This window comes from Muntiacus reevesi, chromosome 10 (genome assembly GCF_963930625.1).
Source record: "Muntiacus reevesi chromosome 10, mMunRee1.1, whole genome shotgun sequence".
NCBI lineage: Eukaryota > Metazoa > Chordata > Mammalia > Artiodactyla > Cervidae > Muntiacus > Muntiacus reevesi.
The window spans coordinates 38,978,247-38,997,877 of NC_089258.1; the positions used below are offsets into that span (position 1 = coordinate 38,978,247).

Genomic DNA, 19,631 nt, shown 5'->3' on the forward strand with positions numbered 1-19,631 from the left:
TCAGGTTTCATTCCATTGGAATGAAAGAAAGGCAATGCCAAAGAATGCTCAAACTACCACACAATTGTACTCATCTCAAACGCCAGTAAAGTAATGCTCAAAATTCTCCAAGCCAAGCTTTAACAGTACGTGAACTGTGAACTTCCAGATGTTCAAGCTGATTTTAGAAAAGGCAGAGGAACCAGAGATCAAATTGCCAAAATCTGTTGGATTATCAAAAAAGCAAGAAAGTTCCAGAAAAAACATCTATTTCAGCTTTATTGACTATGCCAAAGTCTTTGACTATGTGGATCGCCACAAACTGTGGAAAATTCTTAAAGAGACGGGAATACCAGACCACTTGACTTGCCTCTTGAGAAACCTATATGCAGGTCAGGAAGCAACAGTTAGAACTGGACATGGACCAACAGACTGGTTCCAAATTGGGAAAGGAGTACGTCAAGGCTGTATATTGTCACCCTGCTTATTTAACTTATATGCAGAGTACATCATGAGAAATGCTGGGCTCGAGGAAGCACAAGCTGGAATCTGGATTGCCAGGAGAAATATCAATAACCTCAGATATGCAGATGACACCACCCTTATGGCAGAAAGTGACGAAGAACTAAAGAGCCTGTTGATGAAAGTGAAAGAGGAAAGTGAAGAAGTTGGCTTAAAACTCAACATTCAGAAAACTAAGATTATGGCATCTGGTCCCATCCCTTCATGGCAAATAGAAGGGGAAACAGTGGAAACAGTGACAGACTTTATTTTTGGGGGGGCCCTCCAAAATCACCACAGATGGTGACTGCAGCCATGAAATGAAAAGACGCTTGCTCCTTGGCAGAAAAGTTATGGCCAACCTAGACAGCATATTAAAGAGCAGAGACATTACTTTGCCAACAAAAGTCCATCTAGTCAAGGCTATGGTTTTTCCAGTGGTCATGTATGGATGTGAGAGTTAGACTATAAAAAAAGCTGAGCGCCGAAGAATTGATGCTTTTGAACTGTGGTGTTGGAGAAGACTCTTGAGAGTCCCTTGGACTGCAAGGAGATCCAACCAGTCCATCCTAACATTCTCCATTCAGTCCTGAATATTCATTGGAAGGACTGAAGCTGAAACTGAAACTCCAATACTTTGGCCACCTGATGCGAAGAGTTGACTCATTTGAAAAGACCCTGAAACTGGGAAAGATTGAGGGTGGGAGGAGAAGGGGACGACAGAGGATGAGATGGTTGGATGGCGTCACCGACTCAATGGGCATTAGTTTGAGTAAACTCTGGGAGTTGGTGATGGACAGGGAAGCCTGGCGTGCTGCAGTCCATGGGGTCACAAACAGTCAGACCTGACTGAGTGGCTGAACTGAACTGAAGAACACTGCATGTCTGTCTTGGGTGATCCTCACAATAACTCTGGGGAGAAAGTACTGTTATTATCCTCATTTTACTGATGAGGACACTTAGGGCCAGAAGCTATGAGCTCACAACTCACCGTGATTTTACGCCAGACTGGCTGCTTCCAGATCCTGTGTACTCAATCTTGATTTATGTGCTTTCTCTGATTTCTTAATTCCCATGTCTGGGTGAAATCAGTGTCACATTCAATTCTTCATAAGTATATGCTGTTTTCTTAAACAACCATTCTTTCCACCCCAAGTTCAAAACATCATCATCCTTCAACTTCCTTCTCAAATCCTGGGGCCCTCACTTCAGTTCAGCAAACGCTGTGTCATTACACGCCATGTTACCTGTCACTGGGGGGGCACCCTGGTGAATAAGAAAAGTAGAATCCCCGCCCGCCTTCCCTGGTGGCGCAGGGGATAAGAATCCGCCTGCCACTGCAGGAGACAAGGGTTCGATCCCTTGTCTGGGAAGATTCCACATGCCTTGGGGCAACTAAGCCCATGCACCTCAATACCCGAAGCCTGTGCTCCAGAGCCCAGGAGCCGCAAGTACTGAAGCCCGTGGGCCCTCGAGCCCCTGCTCCACAGCAGGAGCGCCTGGGCGCTGCAAAGAAGAGCAGCCCCAGCTCACCGCAACTAGAGAGGAGCCCGTGCAACGGTGAAGACCCAGGCCAGCCAGAGATAAATACATACATGAAAAAAAAAGACAGAATCCCGGCCCTCGCAGAGGTTGTGCTCAAGTAGGTGAAGTCTGGGATTAAACACACACCTGCAAATGTGCCAAGTGGTGGGAAACACCCCGCGCGGCGCGACGTGGAGGCACGCTGCTGACAGTGCCACTCGGGCCAGGGTGTCAGCGCAAGCACCGCTCAGAAGCGGCCGTCTGATCTGAGGTTTAAAGGGCGAACAGAATAATCTGGGCAGAGACAAAAGGGGATTCTTAGAGTCTTCCTGACAGGGATACGTCTCGCCCGCCTTCTTTCCTTTATTGCTATTCAAATTCTATGTTTACACAAGGGGAAGCATAACAGAATCTATTTTATAGGATTGTTGTGTGGATTCGTGAGTAAATTATGTAGGGCATTTAAAGCTGTGCCTGGTACATAATAAACAGGGATTCCATGTGAACTATTATTATCGTTATTTATTGTTACAGGGACGAGTTAGGAGGAATAAGAGCTCCCCTCTCGGGACAAGCTCCTGTAACTGACCTGCCTGTAAGTGACTTGGTGCATGACTGACACTCTCTCTTCCATCCGCTCAGCGTGGGGTTGATGTTCTGGGCACACTCATGGTGTGTACTCGTGGCAGGTCAGTCACGCTCCTGGAAAGCCCACGTGCTTCTGGTTCCTCCAGGGAACAAGCACTCTCACCGAGAGCTGGTTTTGTTTATTCCCAAGCTTGCTTATGCCAGTTGTATTTGCTACTATGAGATCATGGAATTAAGAGTCAAATAAATCAATGAAATGTGAGCTGTCTTTTTCTGTGGGAACGCATTTGGATTCTGTGGGAAAATTCTATAAAGACCAGTTGATGAAAGAACTGCCGTCAATTTAAATAAAGGAGAAGTACCTGAAAGAGATTGGGAGGGCTCATAAAAATCTACAAACATTTAGATTGCTTCTTAAGAGTCTTTAAACTACTGCTTCACTTTGAATAAACCAAAGTTGGAAATACTATACAAACGCTGGTGTGGTTTATGCAAGAAAGCCAGGAAGACGTCAAATGGAGTATACAAACTCCCTCAGAAAAAATTCTGGCACTACCTCAAAGGACAAGCCAAGAAATATATATATATATATATCTTAAGTTAAAATAATTTATATTTATATATGTGCAGCACTATAGGATTCCTTATTTTAACCTAACTTTCTATTAACTGAGAAATTATTAGTTTCTAAATCTGGATGCTAAGGAGCCTTGTGCTTGACTTCTTACTATGTGCTAAAAGTGGCATATATGTTCTTTTATTGATTTTCTGCCAGTAGGTATTATTTTTATCTCTACCATATCAGTGGGAAAAATGAAGCTCGGACACCTTAATGCTCTACAAGGCCCCACTGGCAGTGAGTGGCGGTCCACACACGGCCTGTCGGACTGCACCGTCTAAGTCTTAAGTATCTGAAATTCCACTGCCTCTCTGCCACATTATTACATTTTGTCGGGCTCATGGCTTATTTTCTCTAATGGAAAGATCTGTTTCTTAGAAGCAGAAAGAGTGTCTTAACCATCAAAAATCTAGCATCTACTATGACTGTGCTCTTGATTATATTAACATCGTATCTGTGTATTTCTTTACGAAGAGTATTCACATATATCATATAAATTGACTGAGACATCAACTCCACAGGGCAGCTTTTCTTATCATCTTGATCGTACAGATGAGGAAACATAAGGGTCAGGTAGGTTTAGAGATTTTCTGAAGTCACATAATCTAATAACGGGGAGAGCAGGGACTGTCAGTCTAATAAACTGCCACTGACTTCAGCTCAATAAAAGACAAGAAGTCACATCCCTCTGCCCCCTGGCAGGAGTCTATGAGATTAAATCCAGAGGCAAGTAAGTATAGGTTCAGAGAGAAGAAGCAAAATCAGTGTGGATACTGAGGGTCCTATAACAGAGAGAACGATTATCTCGGTGGCTGGAATCTTTCCATAGACACCAATTAAACACTGCGTGGAGCAGGAAGTTCGTTAAAAGCTGACATGGGCTCAGCAGCTATGGCCCCGGGACTGAAGCCTGAGGTGGATGCCCCCAAGAGATTTTCATCTCAACAATGTGCAATTACATTGTGCTTGGCGAGAGCCTGGACTGCTGGGTCAAGGCCGCATGAATATGAGAAGTAAAAATAAACCAAGGACCAGGAGTCATTGTAAAATGCCAATAATTATACCGCCTGCCCTCAAGTTCAAGTTCCACGAATCTCCCCTGTCTTACTGCACCGTAACCTCTACAAAAATCAGGACACCCTGTTCTGATCACTCTGCCCTAGTCAGTGCTAGGAATTTCTCTCCATCTGACTGAAGTTAACAAACTCTAGGAAGAGTTTATTTTTGTCTCCCCCCCCGCTTCTTTTTTCTCACTAGGGTGCATTTCCCAAAGTAAGGGACTTAACCACGTATACTTGCAGAATTGGGATACAGGTCAATTAAAAACAATCTTCATTTGCAGTTTCCATTTTCCTGCCTGGACTGTCACAGTCCGAAGGCCTGAATTTTCATCATGCTCTGTTCACACATTCCCGGAATGATCTCAGACAAGTCACTTCACTCCCTCTGGCCTTAGTTTCTTCTTATGAATGAGGAAGGCAATCTAACCACATACAATGCAATGTGTGAAAAATCTGTAGATGTATTTATATGGCGTGCTTGTGTGCTAAGTTGCTTTAGTCATGTTCAACTCTCTGTGACCCCATGGACTGCAGCCTGCCAGGCAGGCTCCTCTGTCCCTGGGATTCTCCAGGCAAGAATACTGGAGTGGGTTGCTGTTTCCTCCTCCAGGGAATCTTCCCCACCCAGGGATCGAACCCGTGTCTCTTGCATTGACAGGCGGATTCTTTATCACTAGTGCCACCTGGGAAGTCCATTTATATGGCAGTGAGATGCAACTGCAAAATACAGTGTTGACATGTTTTGGGGACCCTGTTCCAAGTAAAAAATAATTTGTCTGTTCTTTGAGCACATTGTTTTGAATAGCTCCTCTGTGTCAATTACTGTGCTAGGAAGGTACGCTGCGGCTGCTGCTGCTGGGTTGCTTCAGTCATGTCCGACTCTGTGCAACCCCATAGAAGGCAGCCCATCAGGCTCCTCCATCCCTGGGATTCTCCAGGCAAGAATGCTGGAGTGGGTTGCCATTTCCTTCCCCAAAGTACACTCCTAAAGTGATTAAAAACCTAGGTCCAGATATATACGTGGAGCTGCCTGCCTTACAGGAGAGACAGGTGTTAATAAATGGATAAAAAAAGGTATGGGGTAAACTGAGTTTGGGGCTTCATTTGGGAAATCAGACTGCTAGGGAAGCATCTAAAGTAAGCCCCCAACACAGCCTTTCAATGCAAAGAACACAGGCTTTTGAGCTGAGATCTGCAGGGTGCATAGCATCTCCTGCAGGTCAGGAAGAAAGAAGGCACCTTCCAGGCAGCGGGGACAGCCCGTGTGAAGCCTCTGAGGTGGCAGAGGGTGCACATTTAGGGCTGTAGCTGAGTGAGCCAAGAAGGGGTGTGAAGCACGGAGCCAGAGGCCGGCAGGGCCAGACCCCGGCAGACTTGCAGGTCATCTTCAGAGTCTGCTCCTAAGAGCAGGGATTGGTCACCAAAAGTTCTAACCAGGGATGTGGCAAGATCAAATGCGCTTCTTAAGTAACAATTCTGACTACCTCCTGGAACAAATACTGGAAAGTGATCTGAGTAGATCTGGGGAGACTCCGCTAAAAGGCTATTGCCATTTGAGGCCAAAGAAGATCTTGGTTTGAACTGTAGGCGTCTCATGAGACGTGACCAATTAGTGTCATCAGAAAGCAGTGCAGCTCACAGATTTAATTCCCGTTCTTCTATCAATATTTTGGAGTTGAACAGTTACTCTGCCATTCCGTGGGGGTGGTATTTCTCCTAGGAGCTGGGAAGGGCCTCAGAGAGCCCCAACTGTTTTCAAATGGTTTTAGCAAAAATAAAAAATTGCCTTATTTTCCCAAATGAGTTTTAATGAGAATTCCCATAAAGAAAATGGATAAAGAGCTGTTCTGGGTAAAGGTGAGGTGTAACCTGTTCTTTATTCAGGCTGTCCCCATCCCTGCAAGGCTGGTTTTTTTGCATTCAATGTTCTCAGTCTAGAATATATGGTGGACTTATAGGTTCACACAGGGCCTGGGCCAGGATATGAACTCAGGTCTTCTGGTTCAAACAGGTGTCCTTTTCAAAAGCATATCCTGAGGCTAGATAATGATGCTGTGAAAAACACCCCTTCGCGATGACCTTTAAGAGCCTCCCAGTGTCTGGCCTAAGGCGGGAGATCAGGGAGTCAGTAAATGCTTATGGAATTGCACAGAAACCAGCAGAGTTCACTGCTCAAGTTGAATTTATGCTTTTCTTTTTTCTCTCCCTTCCTCTTTTTTTTCCTTTCTCCCCCTCTCTTTTCCATTCTCCCTCCCTCCCTGCTTCCTTCTCTCCTCTGGAAAGAGAGGTGTTTCCCACCACACCGCAGTTAGCAGTGCAGGCAGGGGATCATCTTGTCTCAGGAGTAGATAGAAAAGCACAAATGTGATAGGAAAGGATTCTGCCTGGGTTTGAATCCTGCCTCTCACTTGTTATGTAAACTTCATAGTGATTATGAGGCAAGTCAATTAACATCTCTATGTCTTAACATTCTCCATTCATAAGATGGGATGAATGACACTGCCAGCTGAGTTGTCATGATGATTAAACGAGGTGGGAGTGTGCAGGGTGGTGGAAATGCCTGAAAGTGGTGAAAGTGAAAGTCACTCAGTCAGGTCTGACTCTTTGTGACCCCATGGATTGTACAGTCCATGGAATTCTCCAGGGCAGAAAACTGGAGTGGGTAGCCTTGCCTTTCTCCAGGGGATCTTCCCAACTCAGGGATTGAACCCAGGTCTCTCAAATTGCAGGCGGATTCTTTACCAGCTGAGCTATCAGGGAAGCCCAAGAACACTGGAGTGGGCAGCCTATCTCTTCTCCAGGGGATCTTCCCAACTCAGGGATCAAACCCAGGTCTCCCGCATTGCAGGTGGGTTCTTTACCAACTGAGCTATCAGGGAAGCCCCCTGAAAGTGTTGCCTTGAGCCTAAACTCAGTCCCATTCTCTTCCTGATGAATTTAATTTCAAGTTCACCCTGCTTGCAGAGCCCCCTCTCATACAGCACTCAGATTTTACAAAGTGCTGCCAGACACACCATCTCAGGGGAGCCTGATAAGGCCCTCAGAAGCAGGAGGAGGAAATGATTATGTCTGTTTCACAGAGGAGAAAACCAAGGTTCAAAAAGACCAGCTACCATAGTGACAAAACTCCAAGCCCACTTCCCAGTCTGTCCCCTCTTTTAATTGCACAACAGAAGGGTCTCCTGGCAGTGAGACAATCCACAGGGACCTCCGCGTGGGTCCTGCCTTTCTCAGACACGCCCAGCTGCAGTACTGTGGTCTGACTGTAGGCAAGGTCCTGCTAGGGGGGGAAAGATACTCACACACCATCACTGGGACCCACCACGTCGCCTAATACACGCTGGAACCCTACAGGCATTTGGCGAGGTGCTGAGTTCCCCGTTAGCAGGTGTGGTCTGGAATTGGTCCTGGGCCCTCGCCTGGATCGGCACTGATCCTGGGGGAGGGGTGTGTCCTGTTTATCTTGTGCCTGCCCACCCAGGCTGAGTTCTCTGGAATTACTGGCTGCACTGAGCCTGAGCTCCTCTCTCTACTTAGACGGGATGCGTCTGCGTTGTCTGCCTGGGCTCCAGAGCTGGTTCAGGGTTCCAGGACTGGGGCCATTCCCTGAATCTCAGTGCTCTACATTAGGGCCTATGGAGCTCTGTTCCTGGTCTACTACCACCCCCAAGACCTTGATGAGCCAACCCTGCCTGTAACATCATCAGACACTCACGCCAAGGTGCCCCAAGCAGGCAGAGCCTGCTTCTGCTCACTGCCTGGAGCCAGCACCAGCCTCCTGACCACCAGTCCCACCCGTGGGGTCAGCAAGGCCATTCCAATCCTGCCACTTATCTGCCCTGTGACCTCAGATGAGTCAATCCCATCTCTGCCTCATCAGTTTCCTCATCTATAAAACAAACCCAACTGCATCAGCTTCATAGAGATTGTGTGAGGATTAGATGAAAAAAAATATATGTCATCATTATCATCAACACTCAGACTCACTGACTGCTACTGTGGGCTAAGCAATTTATATGCAAAAATCAGTGCCTGGTTAAAAGAGGCCACCTGATGCGAACAGATAACTCAATGGAAAAGACCCTGATGCTGGGAAAGATTCAGGGCAGGAGGAAAAGGGGGTGACAGAGGACGAGATGGTTGGATGACATCACTGACTCAAAGGACATGAATTTGAGCAAGCTCCGGGAGGTGGTGGAGAACAAGGAAGCCTGGCGTGCTGCAGCCCACGGGGTTGCAGAGTCAGACACAGCTTAGTGCCTGAACAACAACATGTATTAAGTTTTTTTCACGGGTGAGGCCCTGTCTTAAACGTTTAATGTGGGTTCAAGCATTTAATCCTCAAGACAGCCCTACGTATTGGCACTGTTGTTCGCTTCATTTTAGAGATGAGAAAGCTGAGGCTTAAAGCTGGTGGCATAACTTCCCCAGGGTTATAAACTGAGGACACGATAAAGCTGGGATTCAAACCCAGGCAATCTGACTCCAGAGTCTTTAGTGAGCTGTACTGCTTGTTATAATAGATGTTCAGCAGGTGTCTGTTATTGTTTTGTGATTTTTATTATTATTATCATTCATCTTATTTGCCCTATTTACAGAAGAGTCACCCCTAGCTCCAACTGCACTCCATTTATACTGTGGTACTTAATCTCCAAAAAGGATTCCCTCTGCACTCCCTCCCCCACCCCACACCTCCCAATATCCACACCCTTGAATCTCCACTGGGCTTTTGGCCAAGAGAATATGGTAGAAGGGATATTCTCTGACTTCAAAAGCTAAGCTGTAAGAAGACTTAAGATTTCTTCTTCGTCTCAGAAGACTGCCATGTTTCAAGAAGCCCAGGCCGCGTGAAGCAGGCATGGGCGGGCCAGTATCACCGGCCATCTCTGGGAGTGAGCCATCGTGGATATCCAGTCCAGTCAAGCCCTCTGGTGACCCCAGTCCCCAGCCAAACTGGGGGAGCCCAGCTGCACCCAGTCAGTCTACAGAATCCTGAGAGTTTATAGTAAGCGTTGCTTTGAGCCAAGAAGTCTTGAGTGAATCGTTTGGCAGCAGTTGATAATCAGAATACTCCTGGCAACAAATGATAACCAAAATCCTTCCAGTCCAGTATTAGGTTCCCACACACCTTGAAGCCAAGCTGCAGTTATCTAGATTTGACTTCTCACTAAATTTTCGAGGCAAACACCTCTTCGAAGTAACTTCGAAGTAACACGAAGTTAAACTGTGTGTGCCTCAGTTCCCTTATCTGCAGAATAGAAACAGTAAGAGTCCCTCGTTCACAGCACTGTAGTGAGGGGAACATGAGTTAGTCCCAGGAGATGCTCAGAGCAGCGCCTGACCTTTAGAATCCATACACAGGTATCCCCTGCTTTTCGAAAGTTTGCTTTATGCCACTTCACTTTTTATTAATAATAAAGACCTAGAAAAGACCTAACCAAAAGAAACCCCAAGATTTTAGCTTTCTTGAAAAAAGGTAACTGCTTCTTTGCTTTATACCGTTTGAGCCTATGAAAGGTTTCATGGAAACACTCTACTTTCTGATAGCGGCGGGGGGGGGGGGGGGCCTGTACTAAGTGGCGCCTCTCTATCAACTGAGACAGGCTTTTTGAATTTTAAAATCTTAATCCTCATACTTAACTTGAAGGCTAGGGGAATTCCCCCTTGTTCCAGAGCTGCAGGGAGTTACATAAAGCCTCGTGGCTAGAAAAGGGGGTCAGGGTTTGGAGGCAGTCTGCGCTCTTTCCCCCCCCCCACCCCACCCCTGCCTCAACACCGCCACCCACCCTTCTTGGCACAAGGGACAGCATTAGCTTGTGGACTCAGCACCCACGGAGCCCAGGACACAGACAGATCACAGCAGAGCAGGTGGCTCAGTAGCCAGTTCCAGCTTGATCGGCCCCGGTGGCCCAGGGTCCCCGTGTCAGCACCTCTGTCTGACACAGCTGCGTGGCGGGGAGGTGCCCTGCCTGCTGCGCTGAGGGTGAGCAACGCTCATTAAAGCCTCCGGTTCGCACGGCAGGAAGCGGCCCGCGGCCAGCAAGGAGGCCCAGCTCTGCGGGGAGGGCGGCGGACGAGTCAGCACAGAGCACACGTCTGAGTCCCCACCGACCGGGATCCAGGGTCCAAAACGCGCCATGTGAAGAGATCCGAGTGATGTGCCCACATGGAATCCAGAGGTCCTCTCCAGGTGTGTGGAGGGGGGAGGTTCTGATTTGCAGGTCCCACCGGTGGGAGGACACGACTAGCTGTCTACGCCTGTCGTCTTGCAGAGAAGAGCACGTTGTACATATGGACCTCCACACTCAGAGCAGAGAAGCGCCCTGCTCCAGGTCACAGAGCTTGCCAAGGGTAGGGTGTGATCTCACCCAGGCCCCCGATTCTGCCCCTCTCCACTCCCCTCGAAGGCCCGGCCAGTCCTCTCTCTGCCTCGGGACGCTCCCTGCTGATCCAAGCCTTCCTGGGACCCCATGTGCCCGCGGTGCTCTATACTCTGTGCCCTGGATACGCTGCTCACCTGTAATCGTGTGTCTTCCCCACATCTTGGGGCTGCTGGGCTTACCACTTCATCATGTAGATTGACAACCAGCAAAACTGACGCCTGCATTTGTTTAAAGTCTGTAACCATTAAATGTTATACGTTTGCCCATATGTGCAGCTAGTGTGGTCCACCTGGGGATGCACCATTCCATCACTTAGGGATCTGGTCAAAAGCCACCTCTTGCAGGGTCTAGGCTCAATTATATCACACCAAATCCAAACGTTCACTTCATGGCAGATAGATGGGGAAACAGTGGAAACAGTGGCTGACTTCATTTTTCTGGGCTCCAAAATCACTGCAGATGGTGATTGCAGCCATGAAATTAAAAGACGCTTACTCCTTGGAAGGAAAGTTATGACCAACCTAGATAGCATATTAAAAAGCAAAGACATTACTTTGCCAACAAAGGTCTGTCTAGTCAAGGCTATGGTTTTTCCAGTGGTCATGTATGGATGAGAGAGTTGGACTATAAAGAAAGCTGAGCACCGAAGAATTGATGCTTTTGAACTATGGTGTTGGAGAAGACTCTTGAGAGTCCCTTGGACTGCAAGGAGATTCAACCAGTCCATCCTGAAGGAGATCAGTCCTGGGTGTTCATTGGAAGGACTGATGTTGAAGTTGAAACTTCAATACTTTGGCCACCTGATGCGAAGAGCTGACTCATTTGAAAAGACCCTGATGCTGGGAGGGATTGAGGGCAGGAGGAGAAGGGGACGACAGAGGATGAGATGGTTGGATGGCATCACCAACTTGATGGGCATGAGTTTGAGTAAACTCTGGGAGTTGGTGATGGACAGGGAGGCCTGGTGTGCTATGGTTCATGGGGTCGCAAAGAGTTGGACACAACTGAGCAACTGACTGATTGGAATGAACTGAAATCCATATGTTCAAGTCCTCACCCCAGTATCTCTATATGTGATTCTGGAGATAAGAACGTTAAAGAGGTAATTAAGTTAAAAAGAAGTCACTGAGATGAGCCCTAAGCCAACAGATCTGGTGTCCTTATAAGAAAGGAGGGTTAGGATACAGACACCCAGAGAGAGAAAACCCCGTGAAGACACGGGAGAAGAGATCCAGCTACAAGCCAAGGAGAGAAGCCTCGGGAGAAACCACCCACTCCAATCTCTTCTAGCCACCAGAACTGGGAGAAAATGCGTTTCCGTTGTTTAGACCGCTCCTTCTGTGGGACTTCGCTGTGGTGTTCCTAGCAAGTCAATACATGTGGGGAGCACTTCCTGAATGCCAACAGAGCCCCCTCCTCACTCCTCCACCAGGAGATCTCTTTCATGACACTGTTACTGTGTTCATTTCTGAATCTCCCCCAGGGCCTGATGCAGGTCACAGGCACCCGGTGGGTCTAAACGGAATCCACTCCAGACCTTCACTCATGGCGGCAGTTTGGGCATCTGTCGCAGATGACAAGGGGCCCCTGTCCTAGTCCCTCCTCCTGCAGCATTTCAACAAGTGAGCCACTGCTGGCTGAAATTCCATTTGTTTCACAAAATAAGGATCACAAGTGAGATGCAAAGCAAAGGGACCTAAGTTGGGGGAATGGGGAGAATAGAGATGAGCCCGGATGAGTTTACAAAGAAACTGGGATCCAAAGAGTCGGACACGACTGAGCATGCATGCACGCACACCGGCATAGAATCTGCTAAGTGAAGGTGACTGAGCCTCAGTCTTTTAAAGAGTGGGTCCACTTTCACTGGCCAAAACTGAACGTGGAACCCCCAAATATGAAACAGATGCAGGCACCGTTGCTCCGGCAGGAGCAAGGTGGACAGACCCCCAAGCCTGCCTTCCTGCTCTCCCATGATGCCTGCATGAAAACCCTGGAGACACCAACACAGAAAACCCCCTGATGTGGCTCATAAACGCCCTGGGAGAGCGGAGCCTAAGAGACTTGGATTTGAATTCTGAATGTGAACCCTCCTGAGAGAGTAGACAGACCCTAGGTGCTAGGAGGGCACGACCCTGTGAGTCTTGCTCACCCCCATCTTCTCCATCATTCGCCAGAACACCTGGAACATGGCGAGCAGGGATGGTGCGGGGCTGAGGCTGGCAAGGCAAGTGGGCATTTGAGAAGGCACTCCCTCTCAGGGAGGACCCTGCCCCTGTGTGACTGGGGAGGCAGTGCTCCCTTAAAGTTCTCAGGGTCGGCGCCTCCTTTGCCTCACTCTACTCCAGGCCCTGATCAAAGGCCCTCAATCAGTAAGTCCTTCGATTCATTCACTAACCTAGTTTCTTCACTACTAAGATGAGGATGCTAAAAACGGCTTTGCCAAGTAATTTTAAAGTGAGATAATACATTTAAGCAACCAGAATAATGTCACATAGCGGTCGGGGCTATTGTTAATTTCCTTCCTTAGTGAGCTGGATCAGACAACACGTATGCTGAAAGTTCAGTGTATTTTCCGGAAAAGATAAGAAACCCAGTCCCCCAGGGTGAGCAGGGGAGAAGCCCGAGAAACCGCGGTTCTGGACCACGCAAGGCCGGGTGTTCCAAGTGCATCCTCTACCCGGCGCCCACCTCCTTCCCAGGTCTGAGCCTGCAGGGGTGGCGGGTGGGCCAGCACTCACCTCTCTCTGGGCAGCTGGTGGTTGGGGTTGTGGCGGCAGCGGACGCTGAGGCCGAAGAGCTTGCGGGCGGTGCGCTGGATCTTCTGCCTCTGGGCCTCCGTGGCGCTCTGCAGAAGCTTGTAGCGGTTCTGCAGGTCCCAGTCGTTGCCCCAGTGCTGGTGGATGCTCCCGATGGTCAGGAAGTGGTTGCTAGGGAGACGCTTCATGAACGATTTAAACTCATCTAGCAAGAGACAAAGGCCAAGGAGACGGGCTGAGCATGACATTCCCCTTCGGCAGCTGCCTCAAATGCACGGCCCTACCCATCAGAAACAGGCCCGCACTAAAGCCTATTTACCCATCAGAAACAGGCCCCCACTGAAGCCAACTCCTTGGCGGCCTATAAACATGGCACCAGCCTGCTCTGCTCCTGGCAGGTAGTGAAGAGGCCACTGCGCTTTCAACGATGGGTCTTTTATCAATACTTTGCAGCATCCCGCATCCTTACTTTAGACAGGGTTGCCCAAACTTCTATCATTTGAATGCCAGCTTTACAATGGTATCCACATATCACTTGTACTTATATCTTACTTAATATTTTCTTTGAAGTAATCAAACCACATTTTTACCTGATCGACACAGAAAATCACTGTAACATGCATTTGGTAGGATGGGAGCTGTAGAAATAAGGCTGTAAAAATAAATATGATGAAAACAATATTAACAAATTCCAGCCAAATACTGTGGTCTGCTGGGTGACTGAAACCCATGCCTGGTCTCTATCGGAAATGTAGGGAAGTAGCAAGCGACCGTGTGACAGGATATTAGCAGCAACTGAAACGTTCTCTGATGCGATCTGCAGACGGACAGGGAACGGACGCGCACCCCCGCCCCGCTGCGAGTCCCGCTCTCACTGGAAGCTATATGCGTAGGCCGCCTTTCCTCAAGTCACAGTTTGGGAAGCTCCAGCTTACGAGATGGGGACACACTCCTGGGTCTCCAGGGCTCCTGCCTCAGGTTGGGACACTCAGTTTCAGCGTGTCAGCAGGCGCCACAGGGTGACAGAGCCTCAGGAATTACCTGGGCCAGATTTCTTGTTCTACATTTGGAAAAACTGAAGCCTCAAGTGGGAAAATGATTTTCCGAAGGTAGAGTAGTCCAGGGGTAACAAGAGGAAGGATTAAAACATGAGCTGTTGTTTTCTGATCTAATACTTACCCTCACCCACTCCCCAGTATTGGGAATATTCATGCATTAAGGAGTTAACTGTTTTGCAGGAAAAAAAAAAAAGCCTAACTAGTCAGAATATCTATCCATCAATCATCTCTCTCTATATCCGAACCTTAACACTTTCACTTTATGTTATAAACCCTACACAAAGAACTTCCCTGGCGGTCTGGTGGTTAGGACTCCATGCTTCCACACAGGGGACATGAGTTTGCTCCCCAGCCGGGGAACTAAGATCCCACCTGCTGCACAGTCAAAAACAAACAAACAAACAAAAGCCCAACCTATGAGGAAATTTCAGGTATATTAGGCATTCATTTTAAAAAATGCCTTCAAAGCTTTCAACAAGCACCAAGCTCAGTCTTCAACACTCGCCACATGTCACTGATCTTTACAGCAAACGCCTGAGACGGGAGCTTCTGGTGCCCTCCATCTACAGAAACTAGGACACAGAGGAGTTAATGAACTTGTCAAGGTCACACAGCCAGTAAGTGGTAGCATCAGAACTCTGGGTGGCTCCAAACATGTACTCTGAGCATATTTACTTACTCTCAACACATAAACAGGGCCAGCGAATTGGGAGCAAAAACTATGCATTTTTAATATATTTTATATTAAGGTGCTAAAAACAGGAGCCTCTGACTCCTAGAAGACCTCAGCACCTCGTTACAGACAGTCACACATGCAGAAGTTCAAGCTGATTCTTAAACTGTGGACGGCTATATAACCATGATTGTTATACAGTTGCTATTCAACGCCTCAGTTTTCCCATCTGTCAATAATAGCATCTAATCCAAATCTACAGAGAGTAACATAGGACGGCATCTGCCTAGTTTTCAAAATCCAGAAAGTGCTGAGTGGATGGCTGTGTAAGATGGGAAGGATGACTGCACCAAGCCGGCTGGAGGCAGGGGACTGGCCCTGATGACTCTGACGCTTTGACCAGTCCGGCTCTCCCCTCAAGGCAGCTTATCTTGTAAAGGGCTCTGTTGACCTCGGAGATAACAGTCCTTTCAATGAACCAGAATTTGCGTCTGATAGGAACATCTAAAGAAGCTTCTGCTTACCAGGGGAGAAGAGGGGTGGCAATAAACTGGGAGCCTGGGACTGACATATCCACAGCGTTTATCAAATAGAGAGCCAGTGAGAGCCTGCTAAGTGTAAATAGCACAGGGAACCCTGCTCAATGCTCTGTAATGGCCTATATGGGGAAAGAATCTAAAGGAGAGTGGATATATGTGCATGTATGACTGATTCACTTTGTATACCTGAAATTAATGCAACATTGTAAACAACTAGTCTTCAAAAGTCTTCAACATTTTTTTTAAGTGAAAATGATTTAATTTCTTGACTAAAACTCCTAATAAAAAAGGCATTGTTGTTTAGTTGTTAGGTCACGTCCGACCTTTCTGCGACCCCATGGAGTAGATCCCTCTAGGCTTCCTTGTCCGTGGGATTTTCCAGGCAAGTATGCTGGAATGGGTAGCCATTTCCTCTTCCAGGCAATTTTCCTGACCCAGGGATCGAACCCGAGTCTTCTGCAATGGCAGGAGGATTCTTTACCACTGAGCCACCAGAGAAGCCCAAAGGAGGCACAGACCCCTATTTACGTGTATAAACTAGCTCCTATTTGACCACTAACACTCCAGCCATGAAGGAATCAATGGCTTTGACCTTTGACCAGGCATTAATCCCTCCAAATGACCTGAGTCATTAAGGTTATGGGTTGCAAAGGAAAGGAGGAAAATACACATATACAAGCCACATTTCGTGCAGATGGATGGGTTTGTCTTCGTAGGCACAAACATTTCAAAATGGATAAGTGCAGGATATCTGGGGGGAAATGTGCTTTTGTGGAGACAAACTGTGACACAGCAATCATTTCTGCGGCCTTTTCAGCTTACTCTGCAGCATCTCCGCTTTCTGCATTTCCTCCCCCCTGCCTACCCACTCACCCACCCTAAGCGGTTTCTCTTCCTTGGGGAAAAGGATTCTTTGCTAGGCATCCCTACTACATGTGCACACAGCCGACACCCACCTCTGCTTTTTAGCAATCAGTAGAATCTCTTTGCAAAGGCATTTTATCAAATGCTTCTTTTTTCTTTTTTTTTGAGACCAAATACTCGTCATAACACATTTCCATCATGAAGCTCTCCTCTCTCATAGATTTCCAGGATTTTAAATGGACTAATGGTGCAGGTTCCTAAGGCATCGCAGCCCCACTGGGTGACCCGGTAAGAACAGAATCGTGGATTCTTTCTGTGCTCCCAGAGCTGGAGCGGGGTGCTCGGAGTTCAAGGAAACCAATGGTTTTCAAATGCAGCGCTCTATGGTTCAGCTTCTATCTATGGTAGGTACACTGTGGCTCCAAGGTATGATTTTGTTTGATCAAAGGGTTCCTTGGAGAAAGATTTAAATAAATTCAGATATTTAAAACAAAAACATGTCCTCTCCTTTATCAGATGAGTGAGCTGAGGCCGGGTGTGGGGGTTGGGTGGGTAAAGTAGAATTAATGAGTTGCAAAAACTGCTGTGAGAGCTGGATGTGGAATCAGGGCTTCCATTACCAGCACTGTCACTTACGGACTCTGTGGCCCCGGGGAGACACGGGCGCCAGGCGTCCTCCCTCCTCTAGAACACAGTGATATCACTACATGCTTCAGCGTAGTGTATGACAGATTTAAGGAATATAAAGTTGTGCTAAAAATAGAAATGCTCTATACATATGTCCATTTATTTAACACATCTCTGAGAACATATTAAATGCCAGATATCCACTTGGCATCTCTACTGGAAGTCTCAAGGGTTCCCGTTTTTCACGTCCAAAACTCAGTACACAGTCTTCTTTCTAAACCTTCCGGGGTGGTCTAGCTCTGTGAATGGTACCCACACCCGTCAGACTGCTTAATGAAAAACCTAAAGGTCCTCGGAGCCCACCTGAAGACCCTTCCTCCAACTCTCAGAGCCAGACTACCATCAGGTCCTGCCAAGTTTTCCTCCTAAACCTCTTGGCATTGGTGTTTCTGCACGTTTCACTTTTACTGTCTGTCCCATCCTCCTAGCCCACATAGCAGCCGTGTTGCTCCTGGGTGCCTCCCGCTGGCCGATCTGCACTCGCCCTCTGAGCTCGGCACACACGCAGATGCTGACACTCTCCCTGGAGGGGGCCTCTCCTGGCTCCCCGGTCACACCACCCCCCAACAGCACGTGACCTGCTCACAGGCGCTCCTCAGTCCACACACACACACGATTAACATGTCACCACGACCTGCAGTTAGGTGATCAATGCCAGGATGGCCCATTAACTAGAAGCTCCATGAGGCAGAGGTCCAACTTTGCACCTCACCTACTTTATGGCCTCGGTGACTGTCCTCCCCCGAAATGCATTTCTCTCGACCACAAAAAGCAGGAAATGGCCAAATTATCTGAACAGTGACTTCCAGCTATGACAGGCTGAATTCTTTGGCTATCTACATCAATATCTACACATACATGTACATATATACATCCCCATATGTGCACGTGTGTGTGTTCATTTATTTGGAGAGACATGTACACACACAAACACACACACACTCACACACACACTCACACACACAGACTCAGGAATCAATGCAACCAGCTCTGACTCCTCTCTCCAGAGGCTTCCTCTGTGCTCCGAGGCATGATTCTGTCTGTCATCTGGGTACCACAGAAGCCATATATCACAGGGCCACAAACTTGATTATGTTATTCATTATTCCACTCGGTGGAGATTTATTGAGTGCCTCCTCTTTGACAGCTACCCGAACGGCTCTGGACCCGCCCGAGTGAAAGGCGGGCGGGGAGGGCGGTCGCTGCTCGGATTCCACCTTGGCCACCCGGATGCCCGCTGGACCCCGGGCACGCGGCCCTCCATGCAGCGGCCCTGCGAGCCTCCCTACCTGAGTCCTCCAGGTCCTTGTAGGCTTCGGCCCACGACTTGGCCATGCCGGCCAGCGCGTACTCCATGATCTGGATGTCCGTGATGGGGCAGTTGCACTGCGGGAACTCCTCGGCACACTGGCATCGGCACTGGCTGTTCTGACAGACGTACTCGCCCTCGCCGTTGCACATGATGTAGCTCAAGGCCGACTGGACGAACTTCTCCTGCAGATACTGAGGGAAGATGATCTGAAGACCTGGAGGGGAACGGCGAGAAGGAGGAAATGGAAGGTTACGGAGGCGGCGTTCCATTAAGAGTGTCGAGAGGTGACACGCAGGAGCCTGAAGCTGCTAGCTCTCCCTCTGTGCGCTGTGACCAGACGAGCCCTGGGCCCGCCCAGATCCACGCAGGGCATCGCTGGCGAGGCCTCCGGCTCCCTCGCTCTCAGAGTGCGATCCTGGCCACCTTTGCTCTCTCCATTCGCAATTCCGTGACATTAGCACTGAAGCCAGAGCCAGATCCCTTAATATACCTTTTCCATTGTGGGAGAAAGCCCTTATTGAAAGCACAAGCTCACTGCTTATTTTTCCTTATTCCCTTCATTTCTCTCCTGGTCCTCTCTTCTAATATTTATGAACCTTATTTATGAAGCACAAGTCCTGAGCTAGGCGCTAGGTCTATAAGAGATAAAAAAATAGAATAAAAAAAGACACGATCTTTGCCCTGGGGGAGTTTACAATGCAATCAGCAGGCACAGACAACACACCTCATCACAACAGCGCTTTAGGGACCCAGGGAAGAGCTGGCCACACGCGGCAGCTGGACCGCGTTAGCACTGCTGGAATAGCAGGGAAACCTCTGGAGGGGAAATGATAGGTGGGCCGGTTGAAAAGTGAATCATTACGTAAAAAAGAACTACGAAGCATATTTGAAAGAGAGGGGGAGCAAGAACGAACGTTTCACCTGTCTGGGAGCTGCCGGGAGGGACGTGAACTCGGGTGGGTGGGCGGGCGGTGCTGGAGGAGGGCAGATGCCAGAGGCCAAAGGCCTTTATTATGTGCGGAGGAATTCGGACTTTATCCTGTGAATAATGGGATACTGTGGCAGCTTCCCCAGGTAAGAACGACAT

The 19,631-nt window shown here is 48.3% G+C and overlaps 1 protein-coding gene across 1 annotated transcript in view; it reads right to left on the reverse strand.

Moving 5' to 3' along the window:
- BRINP1 (BMP/retinoic acid inducible neural specific 1) overlaps nucleotides 1-19,631 on the reverse strand; it is a 133,267-nt gene that overhangs the window by 15,174 nt on the left and 98,462 nt on the right. Inside the window, exons 5-6 of the mRNA XM_065947484.1 lie at nucleotides 18,522-18,758; nucleotides 13,394-13,616 (exon numbers count right to left, since the gene is read on the reverse strand). Coding sequence (XP_065803556.1) covers nucleotides 13,394-13,616; nucleotides 18,522-18,758 — 460 coding nt within the window. The remainder of the gene's footprint in view (nucleotides 1-13,393; nucleotides 13,617-18,521; nucleotides 18,759-19,631) is intronic.